Genomic DNA, 19,112 nt, shown 5'->3' on the forward strand with positions numbered 1-19,112 from the left:
AAATGCGGTATTTTGAAGTCAATGACGAAGTAGAACGAAGTTGAGTAAAGTCAGAGTTTTCCGAGAACCGGCTTCTTCGGCTCGGCTCACTAAAAGGAACCGGCTCTTTCGGGTCCTAAACGGCTCTGCAGGTTGTTTTTGCTTCTTTCATCCCTACACGACCAAATATTATGTAAAATTGTGCACAAAATGACTTAAAGGGGGAATAGAACAAAAAAGAAAAAAATACCAAAATGAAAAAGGAGTTAAAAGCTGAGAAAAAAGAAACAAAAGGAAGAGAAAAACAGAAGGAAAAATTCAGAAAAAGCCAGAAAAAAAGAAAAGAAAGAAACAGGAAAAAAAGTAAATAGAGAACAAAAAGAAAAAAGTAACAGCTAGGAAAAAAACACAATGAGATTTTTTAAAAGGAATTAAAAAAACAGGGAAAAAGAAGAAAAAGTTTGTGTTGCATTTAAATAATTTCCAATTATATCAAATGAATCTTGTTGCCAACATTGTACTTCCACTAAAAAAATGTGATTAAATACAGTTGTGTAACGTGCAACCGACAAAATAAGCCCCCAAAAATGTTATTACTATGCGACAAAAGATACCAGGAAAAAAAGAAATGGAAATCTTGTGAAATAATTGTTGTAAAAACAAATGAAGTTTGTAGGCCGTACAACCATTAGTCAATTCATTCAAAAGTGAAAATTTTTTTGCATTGCCGGAAACTCAGCAAAATGTAACGTGACATCAAGTTTTGGACATGTTTGATAATGATTTAGTTGCCACAGTTGTCCCCTCTTGATCTTCTGAAAGTTCTTTTCTCGACCCACGTCTCTCCGCCAGCTGGTGTGCCGGCTCCCCTCATGAGCGTGCCAAGAAAGCCCCCTCGCCTCGATGTCTGAACCCCAAGCGTCCCTGCGTCACCAGGGCCCCTCTTGCGTCAGGAAGTTAGGAGCAAGACTACAGGTCTTAAAGAGAGTTTTTACCCTTCCGCTATTTGTATGTTCAACGAGAAATGATTAGGTTATTATGTATGGTATTAATATGCCAACGGCATTCCTTCGACCTATTCTACTCTAGTCTTGTTATTTACATATTCTTTCTTTTTAAACTATTCTGTTTAATGACCTTGTATTATACACTACAATATATTTTTCACTCTATTCTTTTACATCTATTATATTATTATTGAGAGTTTGCGTGTCAAATGATTTCTTGTATGTATCATGTTTATGGTTTATACTGGCTGAATAAATAAATACAATACACGACAATTTAAAGCACCCGAACGAACCCTGACTTACACCCATCCAGTATGGCCTCCTCAAATTTCTCAACCTATAAATATTTTTTAAGAAATCCATGTTTATATAACATTTATTTTTGATTTTAATGTAGATTAATATAGTTTCTTTTAATAAATGAGTTTTTTTAAATAAAACAGAATATATGTACATTGTCTATTTCTTTGTATATTAATCCATTTGATTTTTACTGTACACTGGGGTTGGAAACAAAATGTCATTGTCATTTTTTAAATGAAAATTACAATAATGAATCTTTTTTTTTACCACAAGCCGTGATAAATAATACACACTGTCCCTTTAAAACCTGAAAGTGATTTGATTGCTGGTCATTATTGGTGCAGTGAATTTAAAGCACGCGAACAAACCCTGACTTAAACCCATCCAGTATGGCCTCCTCGCTCCGGTTTCTCGGATGTAAATTACCGTAAATTCCGGACTATAAGCCGCTACTTTTTTCCCAAATGTTCAGCCCTGCGGCTTATTCAGTGAAGCGGCTAATTTATGGAATTTTTCTAACGGCCACCAGCGGCGCAGGAATTTAAAAGGTTAGAATAAGACCAATTGAATATGTGTGCCGAGAAAGACTGCATTCTTTAAGTGTTGGCATATGTTTTCTGTAAAGTCAAGATGCGTTCTGATACTGAGGAAGACGCCCTTGATGGCGATAGTTATGAGGAGGAAGTTGAGGACGATCTTCCGTGAATTTCACGATTACAAGATGCCCTTTTTTCACAGGTATGTTTGATACATTGCGAGCGTGATCCTACTAGCGTTTTGGTACCTTTCAAAGACACGGTTTGGGATGAAAGTTATATTATTATTATTATTAAAGCTTTGAAAACTCTCTCGGTGTACCGACATTCTTAGTAAATATGTGTAACCATGTATAATATGTATTTGCAACTGTATATTTTTGTAATGTATTTATTTTAGAGATTTATTCTGTTATGTGTTCTACGGACGAATCAAAACAAAGGGGCGGAGCACACGCGGGCTGATGGGAAATGCGGTAAAGCTGAGTTACCGGTAGATCGGTCTGTTGTCGTAGCAGACAATAGTGGATTTATATTTTTCCCACCCTTAACTTTGGAAATATACATTTTGTTTCCTTGGATTACTTTCAACGGGACCTGGACTTTACAAGTCTGCATCATACGATAATTACGGGTATCATTTACCATTTATAATGTCAACTGTGGTTTTGGAGTTGCGCAAGATGGAATAAGAGCCATACTCGCCTTAAAATGTATAAAAAACGTACTGAATTTTTGGACTGTGGACTTTAATGAAGGACATTGTGGCTGTTGAACTGTGGTTGTTGAACTGAGTTCAGCCTCGATCTTTGATTTTTGCAATCCGGAGATGGAATAAGAGCTTGCTCTGTCCACTCCACGCATCGGCCCGGTATTGCAGTACCTCCGGGAACGGTGCATTCGCAATGATCGCAGCAAGGCTTTAAGGCTAGGACCTTAGCTTGGCCTTTTGGCTGAGAGTAAGTGTCCCGACCCCTAGGCTTTGTAGCGTATTATGAACTGACCGATAACGGATAATGGATAATGAATAAAGATAGAACAATAACCCTTAAAAACCCCAAACCCCAAGAGCTTGCTCTGTCCACTCCACGCATCAGCCCGGTATTGCAGTACCTCCGGGAACGGTGCATTCGCAACGATCGCAGCAAGGTTTTAGGGCTAGGACCTTAGCTTGGCCTTTTGGCTGAGAGTAAGTGTCCCGGCTCCTAGGCTTTGTAGCGTATTATGAACTGACCGATAACGGATAATGGATAATGAATAACGAAGATAGAACAATAACGCTTAAAAAAAACCCTGTAAGCAATTTTGGTGCAGGATCAAATAAGAGCTTGCTCTGTCCACTCCACGCATCGGCCCGGTATTGCAGTACCTTCGGGAACGGTGCATTCGCAATGATCGCAGCAAGGCTGTAGGGCTAGGACCTTAGCTTGGCCTTTTGGCTGAGAGTAAGAGTCCCGGCTCCTTAGCTTTGTAGCGTATTATGAACTGACCGATAACGGATAATGGATAATGAATAACGAAGATAGATCAATAACCCTTAAAAACCCCAAAACCCCTGTAGAACTTACAGCGTGGTCTGGGTTAAACTTGTGGCTGTGTCACAAGCTTAAGTGCGGGCGCACGCGGCATATACAAGGGTGCGGCTTGTATAAGTACAAAAGTGGCAAATCACTCCAAAGGTGGTGGGTGCAGCTTATAATCAGGTGCGCTGTATAGTACAGAATTTAAGGTACATAACAGAAACAATCCAAGAAGGCATTAGTCCCAACACTGATTGGGGAAACACCAAATAGGAAAGCACTTACTGCTGCAGTTGTTGCTGTTCTTGCGTTGACAATAGCAAAGTGAGACTGCTTTTCGACCTCCACATCCTGGGAAGAAAAACAGATTTTTGAATTGATTCAACACGTCGCCGCGATTCGATTGGGCACCTGATCAATATCTCCGAGATGGCTGTGAATGTCTTGACAAAGTTCCAGCAACAAGCCGGCAGGGCTCCTGAAGAGAGTATGCAGGCTGAAGAGAAGTGAAAGCAGCCCCTTGGACAACGCAGAGTCCTCTGAAAAAGAAGAGGGCGCCAGTGTTCTGGTTTGCCCGCGTCCCTGCGTCCTAGACGCATCATTTTTGCTGGGGACGCATTGTCTCAAATCAACGTGCGTCCCCGAGACGCAACTTTTTTGACACAAAATTGTCATTATTACCCCATTCCTTTTTTTTAACAAAGATTAACCGCACTCCAAACTTTTCGTCAGGCAGATCCGCCATTGTTGTTTTGGTCTCACGTTTCGAGTTTTCGTCCGCACGCCGATCTCGGCAAACGAGATCTCGTTGCTTCGAGATGACGTCATTGGTGTGGTGGTTGTCGTCGAGTGAAAGAGAACTATGCCTCCGAAAAAACATTATTTGATGCAAACAACACAAAATTGGTAATTTCTTCAGTGTCAGTAATAGGTAGAAAGAAAGTGATAAAAACGGTAATTTTTCCGGCACGAAAAAAACAGCGGAGAAATTCTTCAGAAGATCGCGTGTGTTGAAGCGAACGATTCGACGAAAGAAAATAAACAAAAGAATACTCCTAGCAAGAAAAGGACTTTTCTGCCAAAATGGACTACCGTAAATTCCGGACTATAAGCCGCTACATTTTTCCCAAATGTTCAACCCTGCGGCTTATTTAGTGATGCGGCCAATTTATGTACTTTTTCTAACAACCGCCAGCGACGCTCGAGTACAAAAGGTAAGATTTAGACCGGTGGACTATATGCGAGTGTGCTGCAAGCATGTTTTTGAAAAAAAAAAGGAGCGTAGGACGACGTCTATATGAAAGCCTCTTTCCCATACTGGGAAAGACGACTTTAATGACGTCAGATATAAGGAGGAAGATGAGCACGGTTTACCATGATTTTTACAAATACCGTATTTTTTTTTTAACAGACCCGTTTCCTTGTGTTGAGAGCGTGTTCCTAGTAGCGTTTTGCTACCTTTCACAGACACGGTTTGGGATGAAAGTTATAATATTATAATTAAAGCTTTGAAAACTCTCTCAGTTTACCGTCTTTCATTGTAAATACTGTATGTGTAACCATGTATAATATGTATTTGCAACTGTATATTTTTGTAATGTATTTATTTTAGAGACTTATTCTGATATGTTTTCCACGGGCGAATCAAAAAGAAGGGGCGAATACAACGGGGGCTGATGGGAAGTGGAGTGAAGGTGAGACGTGTTTGTGGACGCAGCGGACTTAACTTTGGAAATATACTTTTTTTTTTTTCCTTGGATTATTTTCAACAGGACCCGGACTCTGCAGGTCTGCGTCATATCTTAAGTACCGGTATTTAACGTTCAATTTGCCGACTGTTGTTTTTGGACTGTGTACTTCATATTCAGTTACAATTGCGGGATTCAAAGTCGGGTTTGGGTTAATTTCGTGATTGTGTTACATGTTTTAATGTGGGTGCATGCGGCTTATATGCAGGTGCGGCTTGTGTGTGTACAAAATCGGTTTTCCTCCCGAAATGTGGTGGGTGCGGCTTATAATCAGGTGCGCTCTATAGTCCGGAATTTACGGTATATATTTGTCGCCGATTTACAATTTCAACCGCGATAACACTAAATTTTAGGAACCCATGGATCTCTGTTGAGACCCATATATTTTCACAGGTCAAATGAACACCGGGGCGCTCGGACCCAAATCCTTTAAACAGTGACCCGCCGGCTTTGACTCACCGATGTCGGTCTCCTTGCAGATTTTCACCGTCCATTTGATCATCTGTACAAACTTTATTTGGGTGAAGTTAGCATGTCTGTCATACGAGCATTTCAATGGGACGAGCGCACCTGCTGAGAGTTCGGTTTGAGCTGGAGTGAAAGAACACTCAGTATGTTGACCAGAAGCTGCGCTTCTTTACTGTTCACTTCCTCATCTTCCCTGCTCAATTGGGCGAACAGAGACCCCTGCGGCAGAGATTGAGTACAAATAATGAGTGCAGATGTTTCATCCACACTTCTAGTGCTGGATCTTACAGGACACGTTAATATTTGGATCACTAATTGTCACTCAGTGTGCCACACCAAGATTCATGACTCGCACATTTTTTTAATATCCAACATGGCTGTCATTTTAAACCAGTCCTAATATCTCATCTCATCAGCTGCACCGCTTATCCTCAGTAGGGTCGCGGGGGTGCTGGAGCCCATCCCAGCAATCATCGGGCAGTGGGCAGGGGACACCCTGAACTGGTTGCCAGCCAGTCCCAGGGCACACAGGGACAGACAACTCGCTCGTTCATTCACACCTAGGGACAATTTGGACCGGCCAATCCACCTTAAATGCATGTCTTTGGAATGTGGGAGGAAACCGGAGTGCCCGGAGGAAACCCACGCAAGCACGGGGAGAACATACAAACTCCGCACAGGAAGTCCGGTAGCTGGATTTGAACCCACACAGGAGGTTCCCGAGACCTTAGAACTGTGCCGCACACGCGCTAACCACTGCGCCGCCGTGCTGCCCCCAGTCCTAATATACAACATGGATGTACAGTGGAACCTCGGTTTTCAAACTCTTCTCAGTTGAAAAAATCGGAGTCCGACTAAAAATTTGGAGAAATTCTTGCTTCGCCGTTCGGTCCAAAAAATCGGAGTTCCAACGCCGGTAATGCGTGAGTGCGTACGCTAGGGTGCGGTGGATAAATCGCGCTTTTCGTGATCCACTGTTATCGCGTGCGGACGTGCTTCGTTTTGCTTTCGCTTTTAATATAGGTGTACCAAATGTTTTAGCCCCTAATTATGCCTCCGAAGAAAGTCAGTGCAAGCAGCAAAGTTGCTACAGGTGAAAAAAAAAAAGTAGTGCGTACAACTATTGCATTTAAGAAAGAAATAATAGCCAAAAATGAAGGAGGTGCGCGGGTGTCTGATCTTGCCTGCGCCTTCTGCTGACCACCACAAAGGTAAGAAATCCTATTCATAATTCTTTTCTTTATCCTTTTTTTAATTTTTACACGTTCATGTTAGTGTAATCTTTCGTACGGAAGATTACGATAATGCGAACGTACGATTAGCCTGGGTTAGCATTATGTTTACGTTGAACATTTAGGTAAACATTCAGGGTGTTGGAACGGAGCCCCCTTTCCAATGAACCGCTCACCACTCGTTGTGGAGACCCGGGTGCTAAATGACTTGTAAACGACCTGATTTTTTTATTTTTACACGTTCATGTTAGCGTAATCTTTCGTACGGAAGATTACGATAACGCGAACGTACGATTAGCCTGGGTTAGCTTTATGTTTCCGTTAAAAATTCAAGGTTAACATTCAGGGTGTTGGAACGGATTAAAACGATTTACATTATTTTTAATGGGAAAAATGATTTCGGTGATCGAATAAAATCGGTTTTCGAACAGGGTTCTGGAACGGATTATGGTCGAGAACCGAGGTTCCACTGTACATTTTAATCGTATAACTCAGTGTTTTTCAACCCTTTATGTACCAAGGTACACTTTTATTTATAAAAAAAACTTCCGAGGCACACCGTCCGTCGGAAATGTTTGAAAATGAAGTGATGTCAAATACTTCACTGTACTACCTCAAAAACAGATAATTAGTACATAAAAAGAAGAAAATAATACTTCAAATAAAAAAGAATGATGTGCTTTATGTTTTTATTTTTTACAGTGCAATCTTAAACCGCTTTGTTGAACAAATTAAGTTATTAAATGTACTATGCTACCTCAAGAGCAGATAATTAGTACATAAAAAGTATATAAAAATCTACTGCCACCTACTGATATGGATGACTATTACAGTTCCTTGTCTGAAGATTGCAAAAATACTGAATAATGGCCTGATTTCTTGGAAAGATAAAATTCCAGCAGCACACTAGACAAGGTCTCACAGCACACTGGTTGAAAAACACTGCTATAACTGACCAATTTATCTTCCACTATTCTTGTTCATCAATTAAAGAAAATATGAATGTGAACAATTTGTTAGATAGCTTCAGTGGTGGGGTTTTTAGCAGTGACAAAGGTTTTCAGGGTCTGTGTTTGCCGTATCTGGACACAGCGCGTTTTAATGTCTCCGCCTTGAATTCATGTTCATGTTTCGTCTCGTAATGACGTTTAACACTTGACGCGCGAGGTACAACGCTCTCGGGGCATAATGCACAAAACAGCACGGTCATTTTTTGCACAAAGCATCATTCATCTGTCCACGCTGGCTGAAAAGAACACGATGTTTTCGCTTCGAGGAGCCGTCATAATTCGTTCATTTATAGCGCGCGCGTGTTTTGTTGGCTGCGTTAAAACATGGATCTCTCCTCTGCGAGGCGCCGCGTAAACACGCACCGACATACGGAGGGGCGCTAACGTAAATGGTCTGCATTTATATAGCGCTTTTCAAGTAAAGCTTCTAAATAACACGCTGCGCAACTGAAAAAGTCTAAATTTCAAGTAAATGCGCTTTTAATTCTTTTGTTTTTAATTTATTATTATTTTGCCGTAAGCCCGCGTGTCATAGGTTGCAGACCCCTGGTGTAGCGCAAGCAAATACGAGTGCTACAAAGCAAAAGGAAGATTATAAACCACAGTGACCCATTTTTTCCCTGAGCCTTTCACAAGATTTTCGGGATTTTTGCAGTACCCGTAGCCAATAATATCGGGAGAGCCTCATGTTATCCCAAATAAATATACATTTCTTGATCTATGTCGCATTTTATGTTCGTTTTGCCGGAGATCAAAGAGATCAAAGCCAGGGGAGAAAGCTTACCACGTGTTGTGAGTCATCATTTTATTCATATGTCGTTTCTTTTGTCTTTTATTAGCATATTTGGTATTGGAGTCATCCAAAAGTCATTGAAAGTAATCCAGTTAAAGTAACCCTACCCAACCCTGTCCGCAACCAGGGTTGGGTAGGGTTACTTTAACTGGATAAACTAAGTATGAATAAAATGACTAAATTTTGTGCAGGCTTGGGGAGTAACGGAATACATGGAACGGCAAAAATGATGTTGGCAAGCTGTTTGGATTGATTTTCATTTTGTTTCGGTCGCATTTTATGTTAGTTGTGCCAGAGATCAAAGAGATCAAAGCCAGGAGAGAAAGCTTACCACGTGTTGTGAGTCATCATTTTATTCATATTTAGTTTTTTTTTTGTCTTTTATTAGAATATTTGGTATTAGAGTCATCCAAAAGTCATTGAAAGTAATCAAGTTAAAGTAACCCTACCCAACCCTGCATTTTATGTTAGTTTTGCCGGAGATCAAAGAGATCAAAGCCAGGAGAGAAAGCTTACCACGTGTTGTGAGTCATCATTTGATTCATATTTAGTTTCTTTTGTCTTTTGTTAGCATATTTGGTATTGGAGTCATCCAAAAGTCATTGAAAGTAATCCAGTTAAAGTAACCCTACCCAACCCTGTCCGCAACCAGGGTTGGGTAGGGTTACTTTAACTGGATAAACTAAGTATGAATAAAATGACTAAATTTTGTGCAGGCTTGGGGAGTAACAGAATACATGGAACGGCAAAAATGATGTTGGCAAGCTGTTTGGATTGATTTTCATTTTGTTTCTGTCGCATTTTATGTTAGTTGTGCCAAAGATCAAAGAGATCAAAGCCAGGAGAGAAAGCTTACCACGTGTTATGAGTCATCATTTTATTCATATTTAGTTTTTTTTTGTCTTTTATTAGAATATTTGGTATTAGAGTCATCCAAAAGTCATTGAAAGTAATCAAGTTAAAGTAACCCTACCCAACCCTGCATTTAATGTTAGTTTTGCCGGAGATCAAAGCCAGGAGAGAAAGCTTACCACGTGTTGTGAGTCATCATTTTATTCATATTTAGTTTCTTTTGTCTTTTGTTAGCATATTTGGTATTGGAGTCATCCAAAAGTCATTGAAAGTAATCCAGTTAAAGTAACCCTACCCAACCCTGTTATTATTGTACGTTTTCTCTCACACAAAGGTTTTTGGAGTGCAGACGAGAAGCAGACCTGAAATTGCTGAATGTATTTGTACTTCATCTGGTCGCAATCTTCTGGCTCAGCAAAATCCCCCGAGTCGCCTAGAAGACAAACAACGTGAACTGCGATGACTTCACACGTTTTATTCCCAATTGGAGTGAACGCATGCAAATCTAACCAATCGATGAGAGGAGCTTTGTCATCTTTTTTGGGTAACGCTGCTGACAAGCGGTGAATATCCCAAGTAGACCTTCTAAGGTAAGCTGGGAGAGTCCGGATCGCTTTTCTTTCTTGCCGGCGTCTTCGGCTGCGTCGGGAGCGTTACTGTAGCGCCACATCAGCACGCTGTAAATCGGGTAGAAAGTTACAAAAATGGCGCTTTGTGGTGGTGGACAAAAATCGAAAGAAAGAGCACACATTATCAAAGCAGCAGCTTTTTCAGCAACTCTGTGTTATTTCGCTCTTTTTGTGATTTATTGTTTTAAGTGTCTGCTTCTATCTTCTGTGTTTTTCGTCCCGTCACTTTGGATTATTTCTATCCTATCGCTATTGGTTTTAACGCCCAAAAATGTGTTTATTCGAGGAATCAACTCCTTGAAGGCGTGATGAGGGGGCCTATCGTGGATGGAGAGCCGGAGCTAGCTAAGCAGCTAGCGGCATTATAAGTCTTCGGTACCATCCGTAATCATGGTAAATATGAACTCTCTACCAAATAAGACCGACGAACTGGCTGTGCTGGTGAAAAACATCAAAGCGCACAGGGAGTGTAGTTCGCTGTGTTTTACGGAAACGTGGCTCACGTCTAGCATCCCGGACGCTAACGTGGAGCTACCCGGAGCTACCAGGAACTACCCGGCTTCAGCGCTGTTAGGGACAGAGACACAAAAGCCTGCGGGAAGCGGAGAGGAGGTGGACTCGCTATCTACATGAACACGAGGTGGTGTAACCCTGGGCACAAAGATTTCCATCTGCCGCAGGGACGTCAAACTTTTGGACTAGCGTGTGATGTCATCCACTCCAAGTGGCTAAACTACAACAAAGCACCCCGAGGCCATCCAGTTAATCTGTTAATAAACAACCAAGGAGACTGCTGGAAGTGTGAAATTCCCTACGGGGATGAATAAAGTATCTATCTACCGTAAATTCCGGACTATAAGCCGCCACTTTTTTCCCTAACTTTCAACCCTGCGGCTTATTGAGTGATGCGGCCAATTTACGTAATTTTTCTAACGGCCGCAAGCGGCGCTCGAGTGATGCTACCATTAACTGCCCTGTCAAAGCTATATTGTTATTATTAAAGCTTTGAAAACTCTCTCGGTGTATCGTCTTTCTTTGTAAATACGTGTAACCCATGTATAATATGTATTTGCAACTGTATATTTTTGTAATGTATTTATTTGTATTCATTTTAGACACTTATTCTGATATGTTTTGCACGGGTGAACGAAAAATGAGGGGCGGAACAAACACGGGGTGCCGAGTTTAAGTGGGGACCGCTAAAGGTGAGGGACAGACAAGGAAAGAAGAGGGGGTAAAAAGTTGGTTAAAGAAAAAAGGAGTTGCGTGAGTAAATGTGTTCATCTGATATATTTTCCCCACCCTTACCTTTGGAAATATACACTTTTTTCCTTGGATTACTTTCAACGGGACTCTGCAGGTCTGCATCAAACCTTAAGTACCGGTATCATTTTCCGTTCATTTTGACGGCTGTGATTTTTGGACCGTGGACTTCAATGAAGGACATTTAGCTTCAATCCCGGGACTTGAAGTCGGGTTTGGATTAATTTTGTGTTACATGTTTAAATGTGGGCGCATGCGGCTTATATACAGGTGCGGCTTGTGTATGTAAAAAATCGGTTTTCTTCTTAAAATGTGGTGGGTGCGGTTTATAATCAGGTGCGCTCTAGAGTCCGGAATTTACGGTACATACTGAACTCTAACCTTGTCATTTGGCACAAGAAGCGAAAAGTCAGGTCTGAATTTTGACCGTCTGGGCCGTCCGTGACTCCGGTGTCTTGCAGCTGCTGGATTTTCTGCAAAGCCACGCAAAGCGCATAACGTACAAATTCCCCACTGGAGCGCAGGACACAGAGAGCCTCCTCTTTGCTCTGGGAGCTGTCCCTAAAAAACACAGGATCATATCAGATATCACTGTATCACTTTTATTTCAGAAGATCTAAGCTGGGCACTGAAGTCGGAGAAAATTCCGAAGAAGGCACGCCAAAGAACTTTCTTCCTAAGGAAGTTGAACTCCTACGGTGTTCATCAGTTAATTTTTATCGTGCGATTATTGAAAGTGTTTTAGCAAATTCTATTATTGTTTGGTTTGGTCGAATCACAAAGAAAGATCTGTCGAAGTTCAATTCTGTAATTTGCCATCCCTGGAATCTATATATAATTGTAAGAGTTGTGATTGATCTGGCAGATGTTGGTAGAGAGCCGGTAGCGTTGAGTTGTTAGCATTATGAGTTAGCATAAAGTTTTTTAACTCAGAGAGATGTATTTTTAAATTTTCCATGAAATTTGTCGTTAATAACAGTTTCAAAACAAGGTGCATGCAAAGTTTTTTTGTGAAAATGTCACAAATTACTGCAAATAAATTATAAATAAAGAAATTCAAAAAAAGTAAAAAAAAAAACTTTTTCACATTATCATAATGGAGTATTTTGTGTAGAATTTTGAGATAAGAGATTAAATTACCGTATTTTCCGCACTATAGGGCGCACCGGGTTATAGGACGCACCCCCCAAAAATAGTTTTTGGTCCTATATCTTCCATAGATAAGGCGCACCGGATTATAAGGCGCTACAATGGGAACGTCGAAAAAACAGTCAGATGATTCAGTCAAACTGATTACCCACTTAACATTCCCAAAGCTTGCAAAGAAGCAAAGAAGTGTCGTAGACACGTGCGGATGCGGTGTCCGTACGATGTCACTCAAATGCATCGTTTCCATCTTCATTTGGAAGGTTAAAGTCTTGGGATTCAAGAAATGCCAAACATTCCTTAGTTTCTATTTTCTTTTTCGCTCGCAACTTTAATGTGCATATGACAATAAACACTTGGAATTGAGTTGAATTCACTCAACTCATCACAGCAACATCAAGATCGTTCTAAAACAAGATACCGGGAAAATATAAAGCCGCATAGCTCACCTAAGTTCTCACGTTCAATCATGATACGCAATCATGGTCTTCTTACAACCGTGAGTGTAGTAAATCCAGGAGAGTAAAATGTTTACAAATACAGACTAATGAAACATGTTTCTAGCAAGCTTGCTATTCAGTCATCTTTTTCGGCCAATTGCAGGGTTTGTTTTGGGCCTCTAGCCTATCCGATGCTCCGAATAACTTCAGCCAATAGCGATCGATTTAACGGATGATTGACACATCTTTTTCGGCTAATTGCAGGGTTTGTTTTGGCCCTCTAGCCAATCAGAGGCTCCGAATAACTTCAGCCAATAGCGATCGATTTAACGGATGATTGACACATCTTTTTCGGCTAATTGCAGGGTTTGTTTTGGCCCTCTAGCCAATCAGAGGCTCCGAATAACTTCAGCCAATAGTGATCGATTTAACCGATGATTGACACATCTTTTTCGGCCAATTGCAGGGTTTGTTTCGGCCCTCTAGCCTATCCGAGGCTCCGAATAACTTTAGCCAATAGCGATCGATTCAAATGATGATTGACACATTGGTTAGCCAATGAAACACCGGTGTATAAATCCCAGCATACCCAGCGGACTACTCCACGTTCGGGGGGAAATCGAGTCGGCGGCTGTTGCGTAAGTTGCGAGATCTTGCGATTTAATATTGAGCCATATATAAGGCGCACTGTATTCTAAGGCGCATGGTCAGCTTTTGAAAAAAAATAAGACTTTTAGGTGCGCCTTATAGTGCGGAAATATACAATTTGGAATAAGGCTGTAACATAACAAAATCTGGAAAAAGTGAAGCGCTGTGAATACTTTACGGATGCACTGTATGTATGTACGTATGTATGTATGCAATAAAAAAACAAACATTTGCAGCTAAAATAGTCATTCAACACATTAACAATGTATATTTCTGAATGGGTAAACGTTATTTTCACCAAACACCCAAAAAAAAACCAAGGACATTTCTAATGTCTGATTATTTTGTTAATTTTTGAAATAAAACCGCTAACTTCTTAAATCAAATGTTAACCATAACCCGGAAACAAATATCCAGCACACTTACCGAAAGAGCTCAGTGAGGAGAGTTGATACAAAGTTCATTGAGAGTAAACTCCGAGGAATTTTGCTCGAAGCCTGGCGAACTTTTCCGGATTTTTCCCTCAGGATCTCACACAGCTTGTGGTAGCGATTAAAAAGTTGCAAGAGCTCCTCAAATTCTCTGATAAGTTTTCCAATGCAGAAAATAAATTCTCACATAACAACAACATAACCACCAAAACAACCAAACCTGTAACTGCCTTTGACAAAGTTGTACTCCAAGAGGACCTCGTAGAGTCCTATCAGAAGCACAGCATAGATATTATTCCTCAAACCGACACTGGATACAGTGGAGAACTCTGCTGACTTGTCCTGATGAAACAGATGACATTGTTACAAAAACCTATGACCGACTATGCCTGATACAAAAAAGGCTTGTTCTTATTTACCGCATTTCCCGTACTAGAAGGCGCATTCAAAACCCCCAATTGACGTTAAATACGGAAACAATTATTACAAAGTTTATAACACCGGGGGAGGGGATATTTTTTGTAAGGTTTATTGTTCTATATTCTTTATTAATTATCCATTATCGGTCAAATCACAATACGCTACAAAGCCAAGGGGCCGAGACATTTGTTCCCAGCCAAGAGGCTGAGGCGAGGTCCTAGCCCAGGCGTGGGCAAACTTTTTGAGTCGCGGGCCGCATTGGCTTTAACATTTTTTTAAAGGGCCAGGAGGAGAAAAAAATGTTATAGCGATACAGTCTCAAATACAAACCTCAGCAATACCTGAGTGTTGCTCCTATGCTGTTAGAGTCTAACAGTGAAAAACGGTGAAAAAAATGTTGCTGGGACAGTAAATTGGCTGCCATTCTCTCAGCTGTAGCACCCCATTCTTGCGCCGACAGCTTGCTGGCATAATTGGAATGCTTTGTAGCAAAGTGACGGCTAATATTGTTCTCCTTAAAAAACACGACACTTTCTTGACATATCAAGCATACAGCCTTTGATCGGACTTCTTTAAAATAATATTTTGTTGTCCATTCTGTTTTAAACACTCGGCACTCACTGTCGACTTTTCTTTTCTTTGATAAACTCATGTTTGTTTTTAGAAGGGAGAAAGCTTTACTGCGGAAACCGAGAAGGAGAGTGCTTCTTCTGGGAAAAGCTTAAGCGCGAAGAAAAGGGGACAAATACTCAAGCGCGCCATCTATTGGGGAAATGTGGGCATTACAAGGGAAAGTAAATGAACAAAGTTTGCTGGTATATTTTTTGATATAACTGGGAGATGTTTGGCGGGCCGGATTAAAAAGACCAACGGGCCGTATATGGCCCGCGGGCCGTAGTTTGCCCATGTCTGTCCTAGCCACAGGGCTAAGCAGCGATTCAGAACTACATTTGATCAGTGCAGACACAGTCTGTAACCCTCATTTACCGACCACAATTGCATAACTACAGGGATCAGAATGGAGATTTTCAAAAACCACCCCCCCACACACACACCCCCCCCCCCCCCCAAGCTCCTGGGTTTTAGGCAATTTACTTGTCCAAAACCATGCTTATATTTATCATTTAAGTAACATTTTTAGAAGATTAAAATAATTTGCCCACATAACTGATTTTTTTGTAAATACTGCAAGATAAGTTCAAAAGCAGTTCAGTCCCTGCAGCTTGAGCAACAATGCGGCCAATTTTTCTAACGGCCGCCAGGGTGCGCCAGAGCAATAAAGGAAAGAGTGAGACAGTCGGATTTTGAATTTGTTTGCTACGCAAGAGAAAAAGTGAAAAAGTCGGAATGCCTTTGGGGTTCAAAAACAGCGCAAATCCGCGGATCCGCGGAAAATTCTGATCCCTGTAACTACGACCCAAATAGCAATGGTAGGAGCATCAGATTCTCACCAACCCGGCTGCAGGGACATGGATGGCTGAATCAAACACCAAATTGTGTCAGTCATAGTCATTCTTCTTTATGATGACTATCATGATGACTATTTTTGCACCAAATGCATAATTGCACAAACCCTTACGATACCAAACTGTATGTAACATCCTACATGCCGACATTTATTGTGTAAATATTGTGTAAATTATAACTATAACCTTATCCTCCTTGTTTTATAACCTTATCTCCTCTGTTCCATTATCTTCTTGGCTTTTTTACCTCACTGTGAATGTGTGACACTGGAGTGTCATGCCCAATTTCGTTGTCACAATATGTTAACCCATTTTGTAACAATGAGAATAAAGGTATATTCTATTCTATTCTATATTGTGGCGAGAAGGGAACCGGATCTCATTCACTGGACCACTAGGGATACAGAAAAAAACATGAAAAGGCAATATGTCCTACAGTCGTATGCAAAAGTTTTGGGCAGCCCTGATCATTTAAGATTTTCCTTTATAAATCACTGGTTGTTCAGATCATCAATTTCAGTTAAATATATCAACTAGCAGACAAACAAATTGATATCTGAGAAGTGAAATAAAGTTTATAGGATTGACAGAAAATGTGCAAAAATTGCTGAAACAAAAGTAGGCAGGTGCATAAATTTGGGCACCCCAACAGAAACATTAGATCGATATTAACTTAATTTGACTAAGACAAAAAAGTTTGAGCATATTACTCCTGTATTGGCCAACTTGCACTGGCTCCCAGTCCACTTAAGATGTGACTTTAAGGTTCTCTTATTAACATATAAATCTTTGCATGGGCTTGCACCCTCTTATCTCTCCGGTTTGATTTCCCCCTATGTTACTGCACAGAGTTTGCGCTCGGAAAATGCCGGTCTACTTGTGACTCCGAGAGCCAAGAAGTCTGCAGGCTCGAGAGCGTTCTCCATCCGGGCCCCGGTGTTATGGAACGCCCTGCCTCCGGAGATAAGATCTGCAACCTCAACTGATCTGAAGCATGTCAACCCCTGCATTTACCAGCTGGCAGAGATGGGAAGCTGCGTCGTGGCCGTCAAAGACTTTCTGGACTAGTTTACAGGCTGGGGGCGTCACTGCTGTCCTGCACTTTCCGGACGTCTTCAACATCTTACCTAGTGTTTACTATTCTGTGTACAGTAATGCTAATTGTGATTCACCCTGGTTAATCCTGGAAGGGGGATTACCACATGTGAGGTCCTTTCTCAAGGTTTCTCTTTTTTCCCCAACTGGGGTTTTGAGTTGTTCCTTGCCCGCATGCTGGTTTAAGATCAGGTAATTGTGCAATTGTGTAATTGGAATCCTGTGTAGTCCATTGAGACATTTTTGTGATTAAGGGCTATATAAATACATGTGACTTGACTTACTATTAACTAGATCCTCCTTTTGCAGAAATAACAGCCTCTAAACGCTTCCTATAGCTTCCAATGAGGGTCTGGATTCTGGTTGAAGGTATTTTTGACCATTCTTCTATACAAAACATCTCCACTTCAGTCAGGTTTGATGGTTTCTGAGCATAGACAGCCCGCTTTAAATCAGACCACAGATTTTCAATAATATTCAGGTCTGGGGACTGAGATGGCCATTCCAGAACATTGTACTTGTTCCTCTGCATGAATGCCTTAGTAGATTTTGAGCAGTTTTGGGGTTGTTGCCTTGTTGAAGTATCCAGCCCTGGCGCAACTTCAGCTTCTTAGTCGTTGATTCTAGAACATTGTTAGCAAGAATCTGCTGATACTGACTGGAATCCACGCGACCTTCAACTTTAACAAGATTACCAGTACCCGCACTGGCCACAAAGCCCCACAGCATGATGGAACCACCACCAAATTTTACTGTGGGTAGCAAGTGTTTGTCTTGGAATGCTGTGTTCTTCTTCCGCCATACATACCGCCCCTTGTTATGTCCAAATAACTCTTACTTTTAGTTTCATCAGTCTACAGCACCTTATTCCAAAATAAAGCCGACTTGTCCAAATGTGCTTTAGCATACATCAAGCGACTTTGTTTGTGGCATGTGCGCAGAAAAGGCTTCTGTCGCATTACTCTCCCATACAGCATCTCTTTGTGCAAAGTGCGCTGTGTATTTGAACGATGCGCAGTGACACTATCTGCACCAAGGTCATGTTGTAGTTCTTAGGAGCTGGTCTGTGGGTGGAGTTTGATTGTTCTCACCATCCTTCGCCTCTCCTTATCTGAAATTTTTCTTGGCCAGCCACCCCAGGCCTTAACTAGAACTGTGCCTGTGTTATTCCATTTACTCACTATGTTCCTCAGTGGAAACTGACAGCTGAAATCTCTCAGCTATCTTTTTGTATCCTTCCCCTAAACCACGATGTTGAACAATCTTTGTTTTCAGGTCATTTGACAGTTGTTCTGAGGCTTCCATGTTGCCACTCTTCAGAAGATGCAAAGAGAACAACTTGCAACTGGCCGCCTTAAATACCCTTTCTCGTGATTGGCTTCACATGTGTATGTAGGTAGAGGTTCAATGAGCTTATCAAACAAATTTTGTGTTCCAATAATTAGTGCTAAACCTATTCGAATCAATGAAACAAGGGTGCCCAAATTTATGCACCTGCCTACTTTAGTTTAGGTAATTATTGCAGACTTTCTGTAAATCCTATGAACTTCATTTCACTTCTCAGATATCACTGTTTGTCTGCTATTTGATATATTTAACTGATTTTGCTGATCCAAACAACCAATGATTAATAAAGGAAAATCTTGAAAATGATCAGGGGTGCCCAAACTTTTGCATATTTGCACATTGTATATTATTATAACACAATTTTTAGTCAGGGTACCAGATATGTTGAAACAGAGAGAATACTGTTTCACTTTTTCACTCATCTTGTAAGTGACCAATGTTTTGAATATGTGCGGCCATGGGTTTTTAAATTTGGGGACGACCAAATGATATCCCACAATTCCAATCCCTTCATTCAATTCAGAACAACAAAATTACTTCCCACAATGCCTTTCCCATCATTCAGTTCAGAGTCTCGTGCGCTTCATAAAAACTCTGCGAGTCGGCTGTACCACTAACCGGTTTAATGTCTGACTATTCTATAATAACGTCAGCGATTTGGTAACGTGACTAAAAATGGTGTGATGACGACACTAGTTCTAATGCCTTTTCATGTGTTGTCTGTTTCGCTAGTTCTCTATAGTACAGGGGTGTCAAACTCATTTTAACTCGGAGGC

General features: G+C 41.0%; 1 protein-coding gene and 2 pseudogenes across 1 annotated transcript in view; 2 read left to right on the forward strand and 1 right to left on the reverse strand.

Annotated features, from left to right (window-relative positions):
- Positions 1-19,112, reverse strand: part of fanci (FA complementation group I) — a 61,503-nt gene that overhangs the window by 9,925 nt on the left and 32,466 nt on the right. Inside the window, exons 22-30 of the mRNA XM_088339556.1 lie at positions 14,229-14,350; positions 14,004-14,159; positions 11,725-11,904; positions 9,962-10,128; positions 9,814-9,884; positions 5,667-5,783; positions 5,556-5,607; positions 3,760-3,887; positions 3,634-3,699 (exon numbers count right to left, since the gene is read on the reverse strand). Coding sequence (XP_088195682.1) covers positions 3,634-3,699; positions 3,760-3,887; positions 5,556-5,607; positions 5,667-5,783; positions 9,814-9,884; positions 9,962-10,128; positions 11,725-11,904; positions 14,004-14,159; positions 14,229-14,350 — 1,059 coding nt within the window. The remainder of the gene's footprint in view (positions 1-3,633; positions 3,700-3,759; positions 3,888-5,555; positions 5,608-5,666; positions 5,784-9,813; positions 9,885-9,961; positions 10,129-11,724; positions 11,905-14,003; positions 14,160-14,228; positions 14,351-19,112) is intronic.
- LOC148362132 (U2 spliceosomal RNA) lies at positions 2,597-2,733 on the forward strand (annotated as a pseudogene).
- Positions 2,992-3,219, forward strand: LOC148362133 (U2 spliceosomal RNA; annotated as a pseudogene).

The sequence above is a fragment of the Urocampus carinirostris genome, chromosome 7 (genome assembly GCF_059441175.1).
Source record: "Urocampus carinirostris isolate Australia breed hairy pipefish chromosome 7, RoL_Ucar_1.0, whole genome shotgun sequence".
Taxonomy (NCBI): Eukaryota; Metazoa; Chordata; class Actinopteri; order Syngnathiformes; family Syngnathidae; genus Urocampus; species Urocampus carinirostris.